The 14,789-nt window shown below is 41.3% G+C and overlaps 1 protein-coding gene across 1 annotated transcript in view; it reads left to right on the plus strand.

Annotated features, from left to right (window-relative positions):
- Window positions 1-14,789, plus strand: part of CERS3 (ceramide synthase 3) — an 88,269-nt gene that overhangs the window by 39,746 nt on the left and 33,734 nt on the right. Inside the window, exons 5-9 of the mRNA XM_074317748.1 lie at window positions 866-923; window positions 1,902-1,952; window positions 5,609-5,701; window positions 7,742-7,870; window positions 11,169-11,275. Of these exons, the coding sequence (XP_074173849.1) occupies window positions 866-923; window positions 1,902-1,952; window positions 5,609-5,701; window positions 7,742-7,870; window positions 11,169-11,275 (438 nt within the window). The remainder of the gene's footprint in view (window positions 1-865; window positions 924-1,901; window positions 1,953-5,608; window positions 5,702-7,741; window positions 7,871-11,168; window positions 11,276-14,789) is intronic.

Here is a 14,789-nt window from a genome sequence, read left to right on the forward strand (position 1 = left end):
CTCGAGGAATGGGTTGGCTTTCCATGAGATAAGAAAGCGTGATTTTAAGGCAGCGTGTTTCTAGTAAGTCAAAGACACAAAGCAGGAGAGTATATGCGTACAGTGTATTCAGGAAATAAGACTGGACCCATGAATAAAAGCTAAGCCTTGTTTTCCTCTTTAGCAATGTCACAGATTTCCTCCAAGTCAGATGATGGTTCAAAGGTGTTCTCGACTAAATAAGCAGATTAAAGCAAAATACCAAGCCATTTAATTGTGTAGGGGCTGTATTTTGTTCCATCAGCTGTGGGTATGCTGCAGGGATCTTAGCAAGAGGAACCTAGTCCGGGGCGTTTTGGAAATCTCAGGAACCAGCCCTTACATTATGACTCTCCAACAGGCAGGAAGTCTGCCATCCCATCGGATGGATTAGCTCCGAACACCCCAAGTTCAGCGTGTCATGTCCTCGGGTGCTTTCTTTAACAATGGCCCTTAACCCTATTTCACAGCATTTAAGGATTTTAATCCATAGTAGATCCTTTATTGTTAAATCAAATTCTGCATTAGCTAACCTCTTTTTTCTTTTTCTTTTTAAAATTTTTATTGGAGAACAGTGTGTTTTTCCAGGACCCTTCAGCTCCAAGTCAAGTCATTGTTTTCACTCTAGTAGTGGAGGGCGCAGCTCACTGGCCCATGTGGGGATCAAACCAGCGAACTGGGTGTTATGAGCACTGCTCTCTAACCAACTGAGCCAATCGGCTGTCCCCCACTTTTCTTTTCAAAATAACTTAGATTTGTCTGACTCCAGAATGTGCATTCTTTCTGTTATACCAAATGTGTCTCCTCAAATGTCAATCATCTTTACAAGACTTCTTTCTTTTGGCAGCTGGCGATTTGCATTTTACTTGATGATTACTGTTGCTGGAATTGCATTTCTTTATGATGTAAGTTGTCCTTTTGATATCTTTGATTGGAATTTGTCTTTAATTTTTTAAATTCCTACCTGTGATTTCCTTAGGATGTAATACCTTCAAAAAGATAATCAGCTTTTAAACCTCTAATGCCTAGAGAAGTAGCAACTCCTCAATCTGTCTTTGTCTTTCAAAGGCTTTGTTAAGTTTTGCATTTGCAAAGTTAATTTTTAAACCCAGTATCTCCCTATTTCCACTTGTGCAGCTCATACACCAACTAAACTGGACTACTGACAATCCACTAAACATACCTGGTACATCCCCACATTTGGATTTTAGCACATTTTATCTCCCCTGCCAGAAATGTCTTGTCCTTTTCACCTCTTCCTCTACCTGTCAAGTTCCATCCTGTCCTATATCAAATGCCACTTGTTCCATGAAGACTCGTTACTCACCCATCAAAAACCAAATCTCTCCTTTCCATATTCCTTTTGCATTGCCTGCTTAAATGATTACTCATTAAGTGACGTATAAACTTAATAGTAAATTGTTCGCAGAAAATAAAAGATAACCAGATTTTAGAACTTAAGATTCTTTCAAGATTTCTCTTAAGATATTTTATTGCTACAGATAGCTCAAGATATGTTTATTCCTACAGAAGCAGTAATCTAATTGGTTCTAATAATCTAATAATTTCATTAGAATCTATTTCAAATAATTGCTCTGTGAGACAGAACCGATTTTCGTCCCAGATGCACTAGAAGTCATTAATGTCACAGAGTTTTGTATAGGAACATGTGTGAACACCTTCAGAGGGACAGATGTTTGCAGCAGGAGCAACAGGAGATGACAAAAATGCATCTTCCTGTGGATGTTTGCTCCCTAGCAGTGACGTTAGCAAGAGCTGATGGTTTCTGCCGAAGTCAGCCTTTGACTCTGGCAGACTTATTTTTTTCTCTCTTACTCACTTGTTTTTTTTGTTTTCTTTTTTTTGTTGTTTTTTCTTTTTAGAAACCTTGGGTGTATGACCTCTGGCAGGTGTGGAATGGCTATCCAAGACAGGTAAGTCCCCTCTGATGGAGTCCCTCCCTTACCTCAGACATCAGACCCCTCACATTGTCCCTTGGGGTAGGTGTGAGTCCCTTGCCTACTCTCTGTCCACTTCTGTGAAGCCTGTGGCGCTTCCTCTACTAGACCTTACTCATCCTTCTTCCTTATTTACCCATCACTTGTCTCTTTCCTTTAGTTTATTTGCGGTAAATATAAATATGTATTTGAGTTTAAATTTACCATCTTACTGTGTATTTTCTATTTGTGCTACCTAATGCTTTTCCTTTTTTGATACTCTCTTGTTACTTTTTATGGTATAGTCAAGTTTTTAAAAAATTATTATTCCACTTTTTCCCTTATATAGCTTTTCAGTTATGCATGCTTTTATGCTTTTAGTAATTATCCTAGAGATTATCACATTTATCCTTGAATTATTAGACTCTAATAATAGACATTAGTGCTGTTATGTCTTTCTAGTCACTTAAAGGTCATTAGGAAACTCCATGTACCTGCCTCCTATTTCCTCCTTTACCCATTTAAAACCCTACAAGTCATTGCTGTTATCATTTTGTAAATTAGTCAAATTGCCCTTTACATGCTATTCCTTGCATTCTGCATTTTCACACTTCCATCTGGGATTATTATCCTTCTGGCTGAAGAAGTCCCTTTGGTTTGCTTGTCTGAAGTGTTATCATTTAGCCTTCAGTTTTTTAAAAAGATATTTTTGTTGGGTGTCGAATTCTAGGTTAGTAGTTACTTTCCTTCAGCACTTTAAATATGTCATTCTGCTGTCTGCTGCATCCCATCAGTTTCTTTAAGAATTAGTTTTCATTTTATGTTTGCTTCTTTGAACAGAATGTGTTTTTTTCTCTGGCTTTTAAAAATATTTTGTCTTTGTCTTTCAGAAGTTTTATTATGCTATTCACAAACATGATTTTCTTTAAGTGTATCCTGCTTATTGTCCATAGTTCTTGAATCTGTGGTTTGATGTCTTCAGTCAGTTCAGTAAAAATTCTTTGCCATTGCTTTTGTTCCTTTCTCTCTCTCCTCTCTTTCTGGAATTCCAGCTACAAGTGTACTAATATCCAAGACCTTTACATTAAGTCCTATATGTCATTTATGCCTTTTCCAATATTTTCCATCTTCTTGCCTCTCTGTGCTTCAGTGTATCAGGAGACAATTCTCCACAGGTCTCTTGCATTTGTATATGTTGTGTAAAGTGCTTTACATTACCCTCTTTGCTTAGCCCTATGCTAGTTGGGATGGGAGAACTGGCCTAAATTTTGAGGCTCTAGCAACTGTATTACTGTGAGTAATAAATTGTCCTTTTTCTCTGACTCAGGAGTTAGCATCCATGAAACTATGGCAAGCTAACTTGCAAGTAGGGTAAAAGCTCAGACCCGTTACTGTTCTGGATGTTTTCTACTTTTATATCCTCCAGTTCAGTAGTGATTTTCTCAGTAGTGATTTTCTCAGTAGTGATTTTCTCTGCTATTAAACACATTTTTTTAGTTCTCAGTTTTAGTTATTGTTCACTTTAAAATTTTTCATTTAGTTCCTCTTGTATGGATTCCAGTTATCTACTGATATTTCCTGCCTTTGAAGCAAGTTATTAGAATTATTTTCAAGTCCAAGTCTGATAAGTCCAATATCTTGATCACCTGTGAGTCTATTATCTTTCTCACTCCTGACTTCTTATGCTTGATAGCTTTTTATTGAATGACAGACACTGTGTATGAAAAATTACAGATGCTCAGGATAATATTATCTTCCTCCTGAGAGGATTTACTTTCATTTTTGTTAGGCAATTAGCGACAGATCACCTGTATTTTATCTGTGGTTGAGCTAATTCCATGTTGACTCCGGTCTATGTATTTACAACTCACTCGTATTCCTAGAATGTTTCCTACAGTGGTTTTAAATAAAAGATTATAGTGTTTACCAGGAACCAGGACGCCTTCTTGGCTGGCCCTGAACGCCAGTTTGCTTCCTAATACTACGAGATTGCCAAGAGTCCTACTTAAGTTCTGTTTCTTCATCTCTGGGCTCCATACTGAGTATAAATGGGCAAACGCAGACTTTACAGTATACATAGGTATGGTTTTTCTGTCGTCCTTAGGGTCTGTAATATTTGTTGAATTCAGGATTCACTTAAAATAAAGGATTTACTTTAATGCATTTTTCTTCTCGTTGAAACTTTGGCTTCATGGGTTCTGGCTGCCTTGGTTGCTCTTGGAGCCTATAAAACAGATATTCTTCCTGTATTTTAACCAGGTTTTTAACTAGAAGGGTTGGTCTCATAAAGACTGTTTGTCATAGAAGACAGCAGACACTTTGTCTCATTTTTTTTATGGCTTTATCAAGGATGATGAGTTGACCAGAAAATTATTCCTTTTAATGTGTTAGCCTCAGTATAAAAGAATCAAAGGAGGTTAGACCATAAGGTACTAAGGCAACACGCCAATCTTATCTTCTACCTCTCACTTATTCTTAACTTCTCAAAGGTATCAGTTATCTATTGGTGTATAATAAACCATCCCCAAAACTTAATGCCTTAAAACAGCCACCATGTATTTGCTCCGATTTCGGTCAGCCATTTGAGTGAGGCTCAGCTGAGCAGTGCTTCTCCATGTGGTGACTGGTTGAGTTCCTTCATGCATCTTCTGTCTGTTGGTCAGTTGGCTGGGGGATGGCTCATGACCCTGGTGCTGTCATGCATATTTTTGGCACTGGACACCTTGATTCTCTACTTTGTACCATTTCCCCAAAAATAAGACCGGGTCTTATATTAATTTTTGCTCCAAAAGACGCATTAGGGCTTATGTTCAGGGGATGTCATCCTGAAAAATCATGCTAGGACTTATTTTCCCGTTAGGTCTTGTTTTCGGGGAAACATGGTAGCCTCCAGCAGGGTAGCGCAGGTTTCTCATGTGGAGCTTATAAAGTCTCTGCGTGCATCATACTTGCTATTTCCCCTTGACCAAAACCCAAGAACTAGTTCATGGTCAGGCCAGAGGAGACTACCAGGGTATGGATGTCAGAAGGTGAGATTCATTGGGGGCCATTAATGTAAAAACCCATCACACCGAGTGATATAATGTCTCAACTTAGCTAAAATTCCCCCATTATATCATTATTAAAGAAAATTCTGGTTGTAGAAATCTCATTCTTTTTTTTCAGAAAACATTTTTAGAGTACTTAAGTAATTGTATGTATTTTATTACTATCCCATTTGTGAATGGCCCAATTCAGATCACCAGCCTGTTGCCAGAAAAGAGGGTAGGACATCAGATTTTGAGTAGTATTCAAGAAACAAAACAAGGTGAATTGTGGGACCAGCAGAACAGACTTGCCGTTGTTCTCAAGTAAATATTTTTGCATTGTTTTTCCAATTTAACTTTCAGTCAGCTAAAATAAGGCAATTACACCTGTTGTAGTTTTATTCACTTTTAAACAAAACATTTAAGTTGATTTTGGAATGCTTATCTTCCCTTTTAGAAATAGAACGCCTCGGAATATTATCTTTGATTCCTTCTCAGAGGTTGAAACATAAAGCATATTATTTTGGGTAATTTTGTGGAGTATAACTAGGTATAAACAATAGTTTTAATCCTTAAAATGAATCACTTATGTGGACATTAAAGTAGTGAATATTCTTATTTTCTCAGGCCTTGCTCCCATCCCAGTACTGGTACTATGTGTTGGAGATGAGTTTTTATTGGTCTCTCTTATTCAGCCTGGGCTCAGATGTCAAAAGGAAGGTATGTGTCTTATTTACAAAACTTTATTCATTCTTTTCAAAAATTTTTATGCCTTGCCCCAAATCCTAGTCTTTAAATTGTATTTCTGTGCGTTTAGTTCCAGTTCACAGCTTCTTCGCTTCCATAGCACATAGAATAGTACAAATTATGCTCATGCTTTGGTGCCTTGGTAAGTATTTATGGTGAAACATCTCAAGGGACAGATGTAAAAATAATCGTTTTTTAGAAGGTCTTCAGAGATAAATATTCAGATAGGTTGATCCAGTAATGATTCTTTCGTGATTCTTGAGGCAGTCAGACCTTTGATTTTTCAGTAGTTGGTTTCTGTGTCATATACAGGTGCCTTGAGTACTTTTTCAAAAATTAAATGAAGATATATCTTCAGAGACATAAAACTATTAGGAGTTGGGTAAAGCACAGGTTGGCGTCAGACTGCCTGGGTTTGCATCCCTGGCTTCACCACTCACTGCCATTGCCAGCTGGCTGGTGAAACTCCCTACACTTGATTTCCTTATGTGTAGAGCGAAGCTAAGAAGAGTTTCTATCTCCTCTCCTTGTTGTGAGGATTAAGCAAGTTAATCCATTTCAAGCACTTCCTGGTATGCAGTAAATGCTCAACTAGTTAGGCTATTGTTATTACCATATTTACTTTTACTTTGGCTACTAGGAAATTGACACCTTTTTTTTTTTAACATTTTTATTGAGATGTTGACATACCATACCGTGTGTCTATCTAAAGTGCATAATTCAGTGGTTTTGAGTGTATTCACAGAATTCTACAATCATCATCACCACAGTCAATTCTAGAACATTTTCATCAGCTCAAAAAGAAATCCCTTTAGCAGTCACTTCCTATCTCTCCCAACTTCCCCAGCCTAAGACAACCACGCGTCTGCTTCTGTCTCTATGGAGTTGCCTCTCCTGGACCTGTCATATACACAGACTCATACAAGATGTAGGTTTTTATATTTGGCTTCTTTCACTTAGCGTGATGATCTCAGGTTCATTCATGTTGTAGCCTGTGCCAGTATTTCATTTCTTTTTATTGCTGAGTAATAGTCCAGTGTTTGGATAGACTGAATTTTGTCTGTCCATTTATCAGTTGATGGACATTGGGGCTGTTTTCATCTTTTTGGCTGTGATGAATAATGCTGCTATGAACATTCGTATATGAATACAAAATTCTACACAGATATATGCTTTCATTTCGACCTAAGAATGGAATTGTTGGGCTATATGGTAATTCTGTGTCTAACCTTTTGGGGAACCGCCAGGCTACTTGACAGCCACACCATTCACATTCCCACCAGCAATGTATAAGGTTTCCAAGTTCTCCCCATCCTTGCAAACACTTGTTATTGTCTGGGTTTTTTTTATTATTGCTGTCCTAGGGGTGTGAAGTAGTATCTCATTGTGGGTTTGATGTGCATTGTCCTGACCAACGAGGTTGAACATATTTTCATGTGCTTATTGGCCGTTTGTGTATCTTCTTTGCAGAAAACCTTCACGTCTATGCGGTGACTTTCCTTAACCTAGATTTGCTAATACAGTCAGTCCACTTCCGTTTGCTACTTCTTTCATATACAGTAACTCTTATCTTAATGGTTGTATAGTTTTGTTATTTATCTTTTTTCCTTTTCGGATTTAGATAGGCAATAAACAATAACTGTAAATGTCCACAGGAGTATGCTTGTGTGTGTAAGTATGTGGTGTGTGTGTGTGTGTGTGTGTGTGTAATACATCCAGTGTGGGCAGTGGAAGAACAGCAGATGTTAGTTAGGTAGGACTTACTTAACTATTCAACGCTCTCTCAGAGTTACGTGACTTCCTCAGTGAGGATAACTCTTGCCCTGTCTCCCTTATAAGGGTCATGTGCAAGAATTAAAGTGAAAGCATCTCACAAATTTCAAAACATGCAGATGTAAGTCATTAGTTTTTGAATGGTGGTAGTTGTTGTTGTTTTTATCATTACTAGCTCTTCCAGTGACTGGCCAATAACTGCATTTGCCTAATGGTTTCCATCTCCCCCTCCTTCGGTAGGATTTTCTAGCGCACGTCATCCACCACCTGGCCGCCATTAGTCTGATGAGCTTCTCTTGGTGTGCTAATTACATCCGCAGTGGGACCCTCGTCATGATCGTGCACGACGTGGCAGACATTTGGCTGGAGGTAAGCGTTTGCCATTCAAGCACTAGTAACAATAGTGCAGCCCGGGTCTCCATGACTCCTCACAGGAAGGATTGTCTGTGAGCGATTTAGCAGGGCTCTCTGTCCCGGGAACACGCAGAGTCCACAGATGTCTGTGGATCCCCAAAGCCTTCCAGCTCAAAGAAATGAGACCTTCCAATTTCAGTTTCTAGCCTTGTTTTTCCATGGTACTCGAGACCGAGGTTAATTTGTGGGAGCCTGTGTACGGAAGTGGCGTGCAGGCACTAGCTCAGGAAGTAAGCTGACGTATTTGACGATGGCACGAACCTGAACTAGGGGTTCTTAGCCTTGGCCGGTACCATATGTTGACTTAAGCCAATGCTGCATTGTGCCTGGATGCTTGCATTCTCTGCACTGGTGCTTCTGCAGCATTAAGGACAGAAAGCTGTTGTTTATTTAAATGACTTTTTTTTTTTTTTTTTTTTTTTGCTAAGGAAGGAATGTTCTGGAGCAGGAGACATTCAGGCAAGAGTCTCCCTAAGAAATCCCAAACCACTCAAAATATGAGGAACAGAGCAAAACTAGGGTTGTTTTCTCTACCTGTTTCTGTTATGTGTTGGTTCCATTTACCCTGAGGTACTTACTGATCCAAAGAGCCTCTCACCAGCCAGCTCTCCTGCTCTACTTAGAGCCACGTTTCCCGAATGTACTCATTTATAATGAAGCTGGGGAAAATGATGCTAAGCCATTGTTCAGTCAGGCTTGCCTCTTGGAGAGCTAGTTATTAAATATGGGTTGATACGGGGGAAATTAAATGAAATGGAATAGGATCTTGTTCTTCCAGATGAGGGTTCCGCAGACTTTTGGGTAAAGGACCAGATAGTAAATCGACCTGTGTGCCACTTACGATCTTCTGTCACATATTCTTTCTTTGTTGTTTGTTTTGTCTTTTGTTATAACCCTCTAAAAATGTGAAAACCATTCTTAACTTGAGAGCTGCCAGCTTTAGCCCATAGGCTGGACTGTAATTTGCCAAACCCAGTTCTAGACACAAGCAGAAGTCATTTGAAGCCATTTCAAAGCAACTGGCTACTATTAAGCGGTTAGCTGCGTAGAGCATTTTGATTCTTGTATGTAATTCTAATTAGACATGTAAATCCCATTCCAAAGGGCAAGGTTATTCGGTTTGCTTCAGGGCAGCATATGGCTTAGCCAGAAAAGGATTGTGCCACTTTTTCCATCTCTGTTATAATTACCCCCTTCTCTGATCATATCTCAGTAACCCAGTCTGAAAATTAAGACCGTGTTGGCCAGGACTTAAGAATTTTATGCTGCTCTTTTACTTCGAAACCCTCCCGTTCAATTGCCTTTGGTGAGTGAGCACTGTAAAAATAGGTTCGTTGTGTTATTTAAAGGGAGTTAGATGTTGGAACTGGGAATGAGAGCTGGGGTTCTCTGCCCTCCTTCCCCGTCATTGACAGGACACAACTCATTCGTTGACTGGGAAAATCACTTAATGCTTTGTTTTCTATCCTCAGCTGTAATATGAGGGGCCATATCTAACCCTTGGAGTGTATTGTAAAGTTTAGCTCATTGCTGCTAGAAAATGTTCTGAGGACCCAAGGTAAAAAGACAGAAGAAAAATGAAATGTCAAGTTCAGAGGTCCCTTCGTGGGTAAACTATGAGAATAGCTTGGTGTTGTTAATGATAATGAATCATTTTGATTCACCAGTCATGATCTAAACTTGAGGTGCAATGAGCAAGGCCAGTACCTTCCATCAGCTGGTGGCAGAGAAAACATTAAGTAGTAGCATCGGGCCTGTTTTTGACATTCCCAGGGGTGCCTATTCCACAGCTTCCTCCCATAGTTTGTTTTCGTGTTTGTCTTCTCAGTCAAGTTCTAATTGAACCCAGACATGGTACGACTTTGGCCCCTGTTTAGACCTTCCTAGAGATGGAGACTATTAATCTTTCGTATTCCTCAAGATGGTGGGTGGGTCGTTTCTTACCTCTTTCTTTGCAAGGAAAAACAGCCTCACCGTCTACCATTCATCCTCGTAAGCCACCTTTCGCCTTCTTCATGCGTCTTCCCGATCCTCTCTCATTTTCCACAAGTTCAAGTTTGGATCCAGGACCCAACACTTGAACAGCATGCTGTCTGATGCTTAGCAAAGGAGAGGGGTTACTGTCTGACGTCCACCCCAGCACAGCCATGATGGGCTGTGTGTGTATTTGCACTTGGCCCTCACAAGTGGGCTCTCTTCACGCCAAGGCACCTCTTGCTACCTGACTCTTCACAGAGCTCCCCACTCCATGCCAGGCACTCTAAGCTTCTGGCCTTTCCCCTCATACCCATCTCCCCCCACCTGGCATGCTAGCCTTCCACCTCAGCAACTGAGACAGTTTTCTTTTGGGCCCTCTGCCAGTTATCCCACAGCAAGTATGGAAAAGTATGGAAAATGCAATGCAATGTAAGCCCTTCCTGAAGTATAAATCTGTTGCCTCCCTTTTCTAGAGGGGCCTCGAGCTGCCGGGGTGATTTTAGCCCTGAAACTGCCCAGCCTAAGCCATGCTCCATAGAGGGGTGGGCTACACTCAGCGGCTCTTACCTGCCTCCCACCCCAACTCCAGATACGTTCCCATTCAGCCTTGGGCTCCACTGGATAATGCAAGAGAGAACATTCATCAATTAACCTTCTAAGGCCACATTAAACAAACCCTATCTGTGATTCATTTTATTCCACACCGAAGTATGAGCAGTATATGTGTAGACTAGCATAAAGTAAGTGAGCGTAAGAGAAAATCAAGTGCTTGAAACTTGATTTCAATCAGGGCAAGGCCCCAAGAGTTGCCTCCTAACTCTTCCTCTTCTGTCATCTGCCTGGATTGCAGCGTTCCCACCCCAGCCCATATCCCAGCCTTTCTTCACCCCAGCTCTCCTCCCAGTTAAATGGAGAAATCAAGTAAAAGCCCAAATAAAAAGCATGTTAAGATGAACCGTGTTAACTTGCAGTGCCTGTGAAAGACAGTGATATTAGTCATTTTAACATATCTTTTTTTTAATACTGTATTATGAAAGTTTCCAACATATGACAAGATAAAGGGAAGAGTGTAATGGACCCATCATCCAGCTTTACTAGTTGTCTATATGGCAAATCTTGTTTCATCTATTTCCCCATTAACACGCAATACCCCCCACCCACCCACCCAGATTGTTTTGAAGCAAATCCCGGCACCATATCATTTTATAAATATTTAATTTAAAAACTGTATGCCATCATCACTTTATCTGAATGCCATTTCTTTCTTTGTTTTCAGTCTGCTAAGATGTTTTCTTATGCCGGATGGAAGCAAACCTGCAACACGTTGTTTTTCATCTTTTCCGCCATATTTCTCATCAGCCGCCTTATTATTTTTCCCTTCTGGTAAGTAGACGAGATGCTGGGCGATGTTTTTGGTCACCGTGCTGAGGTGGCCTTGGCATGTGGTTAACGTCAGAGCATTGCCCTTTCTGACGTTGATCTCCAGTTATTTGTGCCAAGTTCAGTTGGAGAAAAGACTATGGGGGAGCCATTTCTATAGATGATGAAAACGACACCTTCCAAGGTAGAAAAGGCTTTGACAAGGGGAGATGGAAAATGTGTAACCCGATGGGTACGCAGCCACTCTTACTCTGCGTCTTGTGTCATGAATATGGGTCTTCCCTTTTGATTAACAGCTTTTCTGGTTGTTCCAGTGAAATGCCATTGGCCAATTATCAGCTCTTTAAAAGACAAGCATGTTCTATGGTGAAGTTACAATAATAAGAACCCCCATTAATTGCATACCAGACACTGGATTTGGCCCTTTATGTATCCTGCCCTTAGTCTATACAAGGGATCATAAAGACAGGTCTTGTCACTGCTGTTTCACAGACGAGGAAACTGATAGTCATTTCCTTTTCCGTGATCCCTGGTCTTCGCAATGGTTTGTGCGTCCTTTTCGTACTGACTGGCTCTTGATCAGTCTGTTGGTTTGGTTTAGCCGAGGGCTGGTGATATAGAACAGATCTTGTGTGGCCGCTGCCCATCCTTTCCTTGGGAAGCATAATGTGGCATGTGTTGGCTGACAGAAACCGGAGGGAAAGTGTGAGGAAGGCTTTGATGGTTTGGAAGGAGCAGCTTATAACCAACCCCAGTCTGGGGCTGGTTGGAGAGTTTCAGATCCTCTCAACAGAAAAATTAGTGCTACTGAAGAGCCTCTTCTCCCGGGGAAAAGGTGGCGACCCAGGTTTCAGGCCGGATTCCTGGTGGATGGACATCACCGAGGGAAGTCTGCTCGGGAGAGTCAGACCGTGCGGTCCTCCCTGTGGAAGCCAGCTGCATTCTTCAAGGACTGGGTGTCTCGATTAGAGGAGAAGCACAGTGCAGTGGGTAAATGAGTTCATGGACATAAGTCAGTCCTGGATTCAAGTCCTGGCTCCACACTTACTGCCTGTGTGATCTTGGACTGGTTAGATTATTTCTCTCTGTGCCTCACTTTTCTCATCTGTAAAATGGAAATAAGGGTTGTCACGAGGCTTAACTGAAGCAATACATATAAAATAACAGCACTGTGTCTGTTACATAGGAAGGACTCAGTAAATGCCAGCTATTGTTATTAAAATTATGATTGAGTCTTGCAGAAATTGAAGTTTGATCTAGACTCAAATCTCAGATACAAATTTAAGAGACTCTTGGTTGATGAATCACATTACCACCACTTTTGCTTTGACTGAGCAAGAGTGTGAAATCAGAATATTGTACGGTAGTAATCACTGATAGGATAAGTATTGACGTACAGATAACAATTGAGTTATGGCTTCTCAGTGTGACTTTCATGGTGCTCTAAATCCAGCATTTTACCATCGATGACTCCTATTTCATTCCAAAAAGACCATGTGCCCCAGTTATCTGGCACCACCTGAAAACTTAGTGGCTTAAGGCAGGGGTGAGCAAGCTTTTACTATAAAGGGCCATAGAATAATGATGTTAGGCTTTAAGGGCCATATATGGTCTCTGTTGCACATTTTTCTTTGTTTTGTTTCTTTTACAACCCTTTAAAAATGTGCCAAACCTAGCCTAGCTCACAGGCTGTAGAAAAATGGGGTATAAGCCAGATTTTTCCCCACAGGCCGTCATTTGCAGACCTTACTCTTAAAACTACAACATTTATTGATTATTTTTATCTCGTATGGTTCTGGAAGTTGACTGGCTTCAGCTAGACGGCTTTCATTCATGTGGTTTCAGGCAGATGGTGGCTGGGCAGTCAGTTGGAATTTTCTTGAAGACTTCCTCACTCACATGGTTGAGGGAACGCATAATAAATCAGCCAGGCCTGTCTTCTGGAACACCTCACACGGCCCCTCCATGGGCCTGTCCTCCTCGTAGTATGGCAGCTGGATTGATTTCGAAGGTGAGCAACTTAAGAGAGAGCTAGGCAGATGCGGTACGCCTTTGACAGCCGAGCTTCAGAAGTCACATCGTGTCCCTTCCAACCGCATTTTCTTGCTGGCTCCAGCTCACATTTAAGGGCAGGAAAATTAGACTCCTTTGCTTGATAGCAGTCGTTTCATAGACTGTGGATGTATTTTCAAAGCACCTACTGTGGAAGCACTCAGTCTGGGCACTGTCTGAGAAGCTTCTAAGTATTCCTGCTGTGATCGACTTTCGATTTAGCAATGGAGCACAGTCACCTCAGACATTCCCATGATGTCACCAGATCCACAAGCAGGCTTCCTCTTGCCCATAACTGTCTGAATGTCGTCGTATTGGGGTTGAGTGACAGTGGAGGTGGTGTGTTACGTCCCCACACGCCCCCGACTTGAAAAACCCCTCGGTTTCTGAACTCATTCTCTTGCCAGCGTTTCTGGATTTCGAGGAGAATTAGTCCCACGCATTTGATCTGTTCTTAATCTTGATACTTCAGTGAATGCAGACAGCAGCCAGGCCCAGCGTTTGCTGTCTCCAGGGAGTTGGACCGCAAATAAACCAGTGTGAGCACACGGGACTGACAAAATGTTTTTGCTGGTAAAAAAATTTTCTGTGCTGATGTGGACCGATCAGCCGTGTTTGGAAAACTGAGGCGAAGCTCACCACGCTATTGGAAGTCTGGGAGGTGGGTTTCCAGTGGTTTTTGAAAGGCTCGGTTGCCGCCTGTTGTTGTAGCTGCTGCTCTAACAGTCCCATGGGCTTAAATGTGCTACACAGTTATCTCGTGGTGCCAAAGAGAAGTCGGGTTCTTGTGAGGCTGGCTCCAACCATCTGTCCCGATCCTGTAACTCTGCACACTCTTCAGGGATAGTTCATTAGTCCAGATTCGTTGGGAATTTACTCTGGACCAAACAGCAAGCAGATGAGAGACTTCTTTCCAGATTCAGACACTTTAGAGGTGCGATGAAAGGCAGTCTGCAATCACGGGGCTCTGATCTCCTCAGCAGCCTTTCTTTGGTGCACATACTGCTTTGAGATAAAGGGCTGCGTGGGAAGAAAGCCGACCCATCTGAAATTTGTCTGGACATTTTGAGAAAAAGACCTGGAACTTGTACGTCTCACTGTCTTCCCCTTTTTTTGACTTTGCTTTCATTTCCCCCTGCCTCAAGCACACTCGCTTTCCCCTGCAGGGTCTCCTTTTGTACCTGTACAACTGTGTCTCCTCTTTTGCTGTCCTCTTGCTCTTGATGGGGACCTGATTTAGCCGATTCTCAGCCAGTGTCTCACAGCAAGACTTAATGACGTTGATTTTCTGAACCTCGGTACTCACAACATTAGGCAGAAATTCCAACTGGCATCGTCCAAATTGCTTCAATCGAATTGCCTGGTTACCCCATTTGTTTGTATTTTCATTCAAAAGCGTTTAATCTCAGGCTTATGGTTTCCATACTGTATTCCCAACATTGTTTTAAAATAATGACTTCCGTAT

This window comes from Rhinolophus sinicus, linkage group LG13 (genome assembly GCF_036562045.2).
Source record: "Rhinolophus sinicus isolate RSC01 linkage group LG13, ASM3656204v1, whole genome shotgun sequence".
Classification (NCBI taxonomy): domain Eukaryota; kingdom Metazoa; phylum Chordata; class Mammalia; order Chiroptera; family Rhinolophidae; genus Rhinolophus; species Rhinolophus sinicus.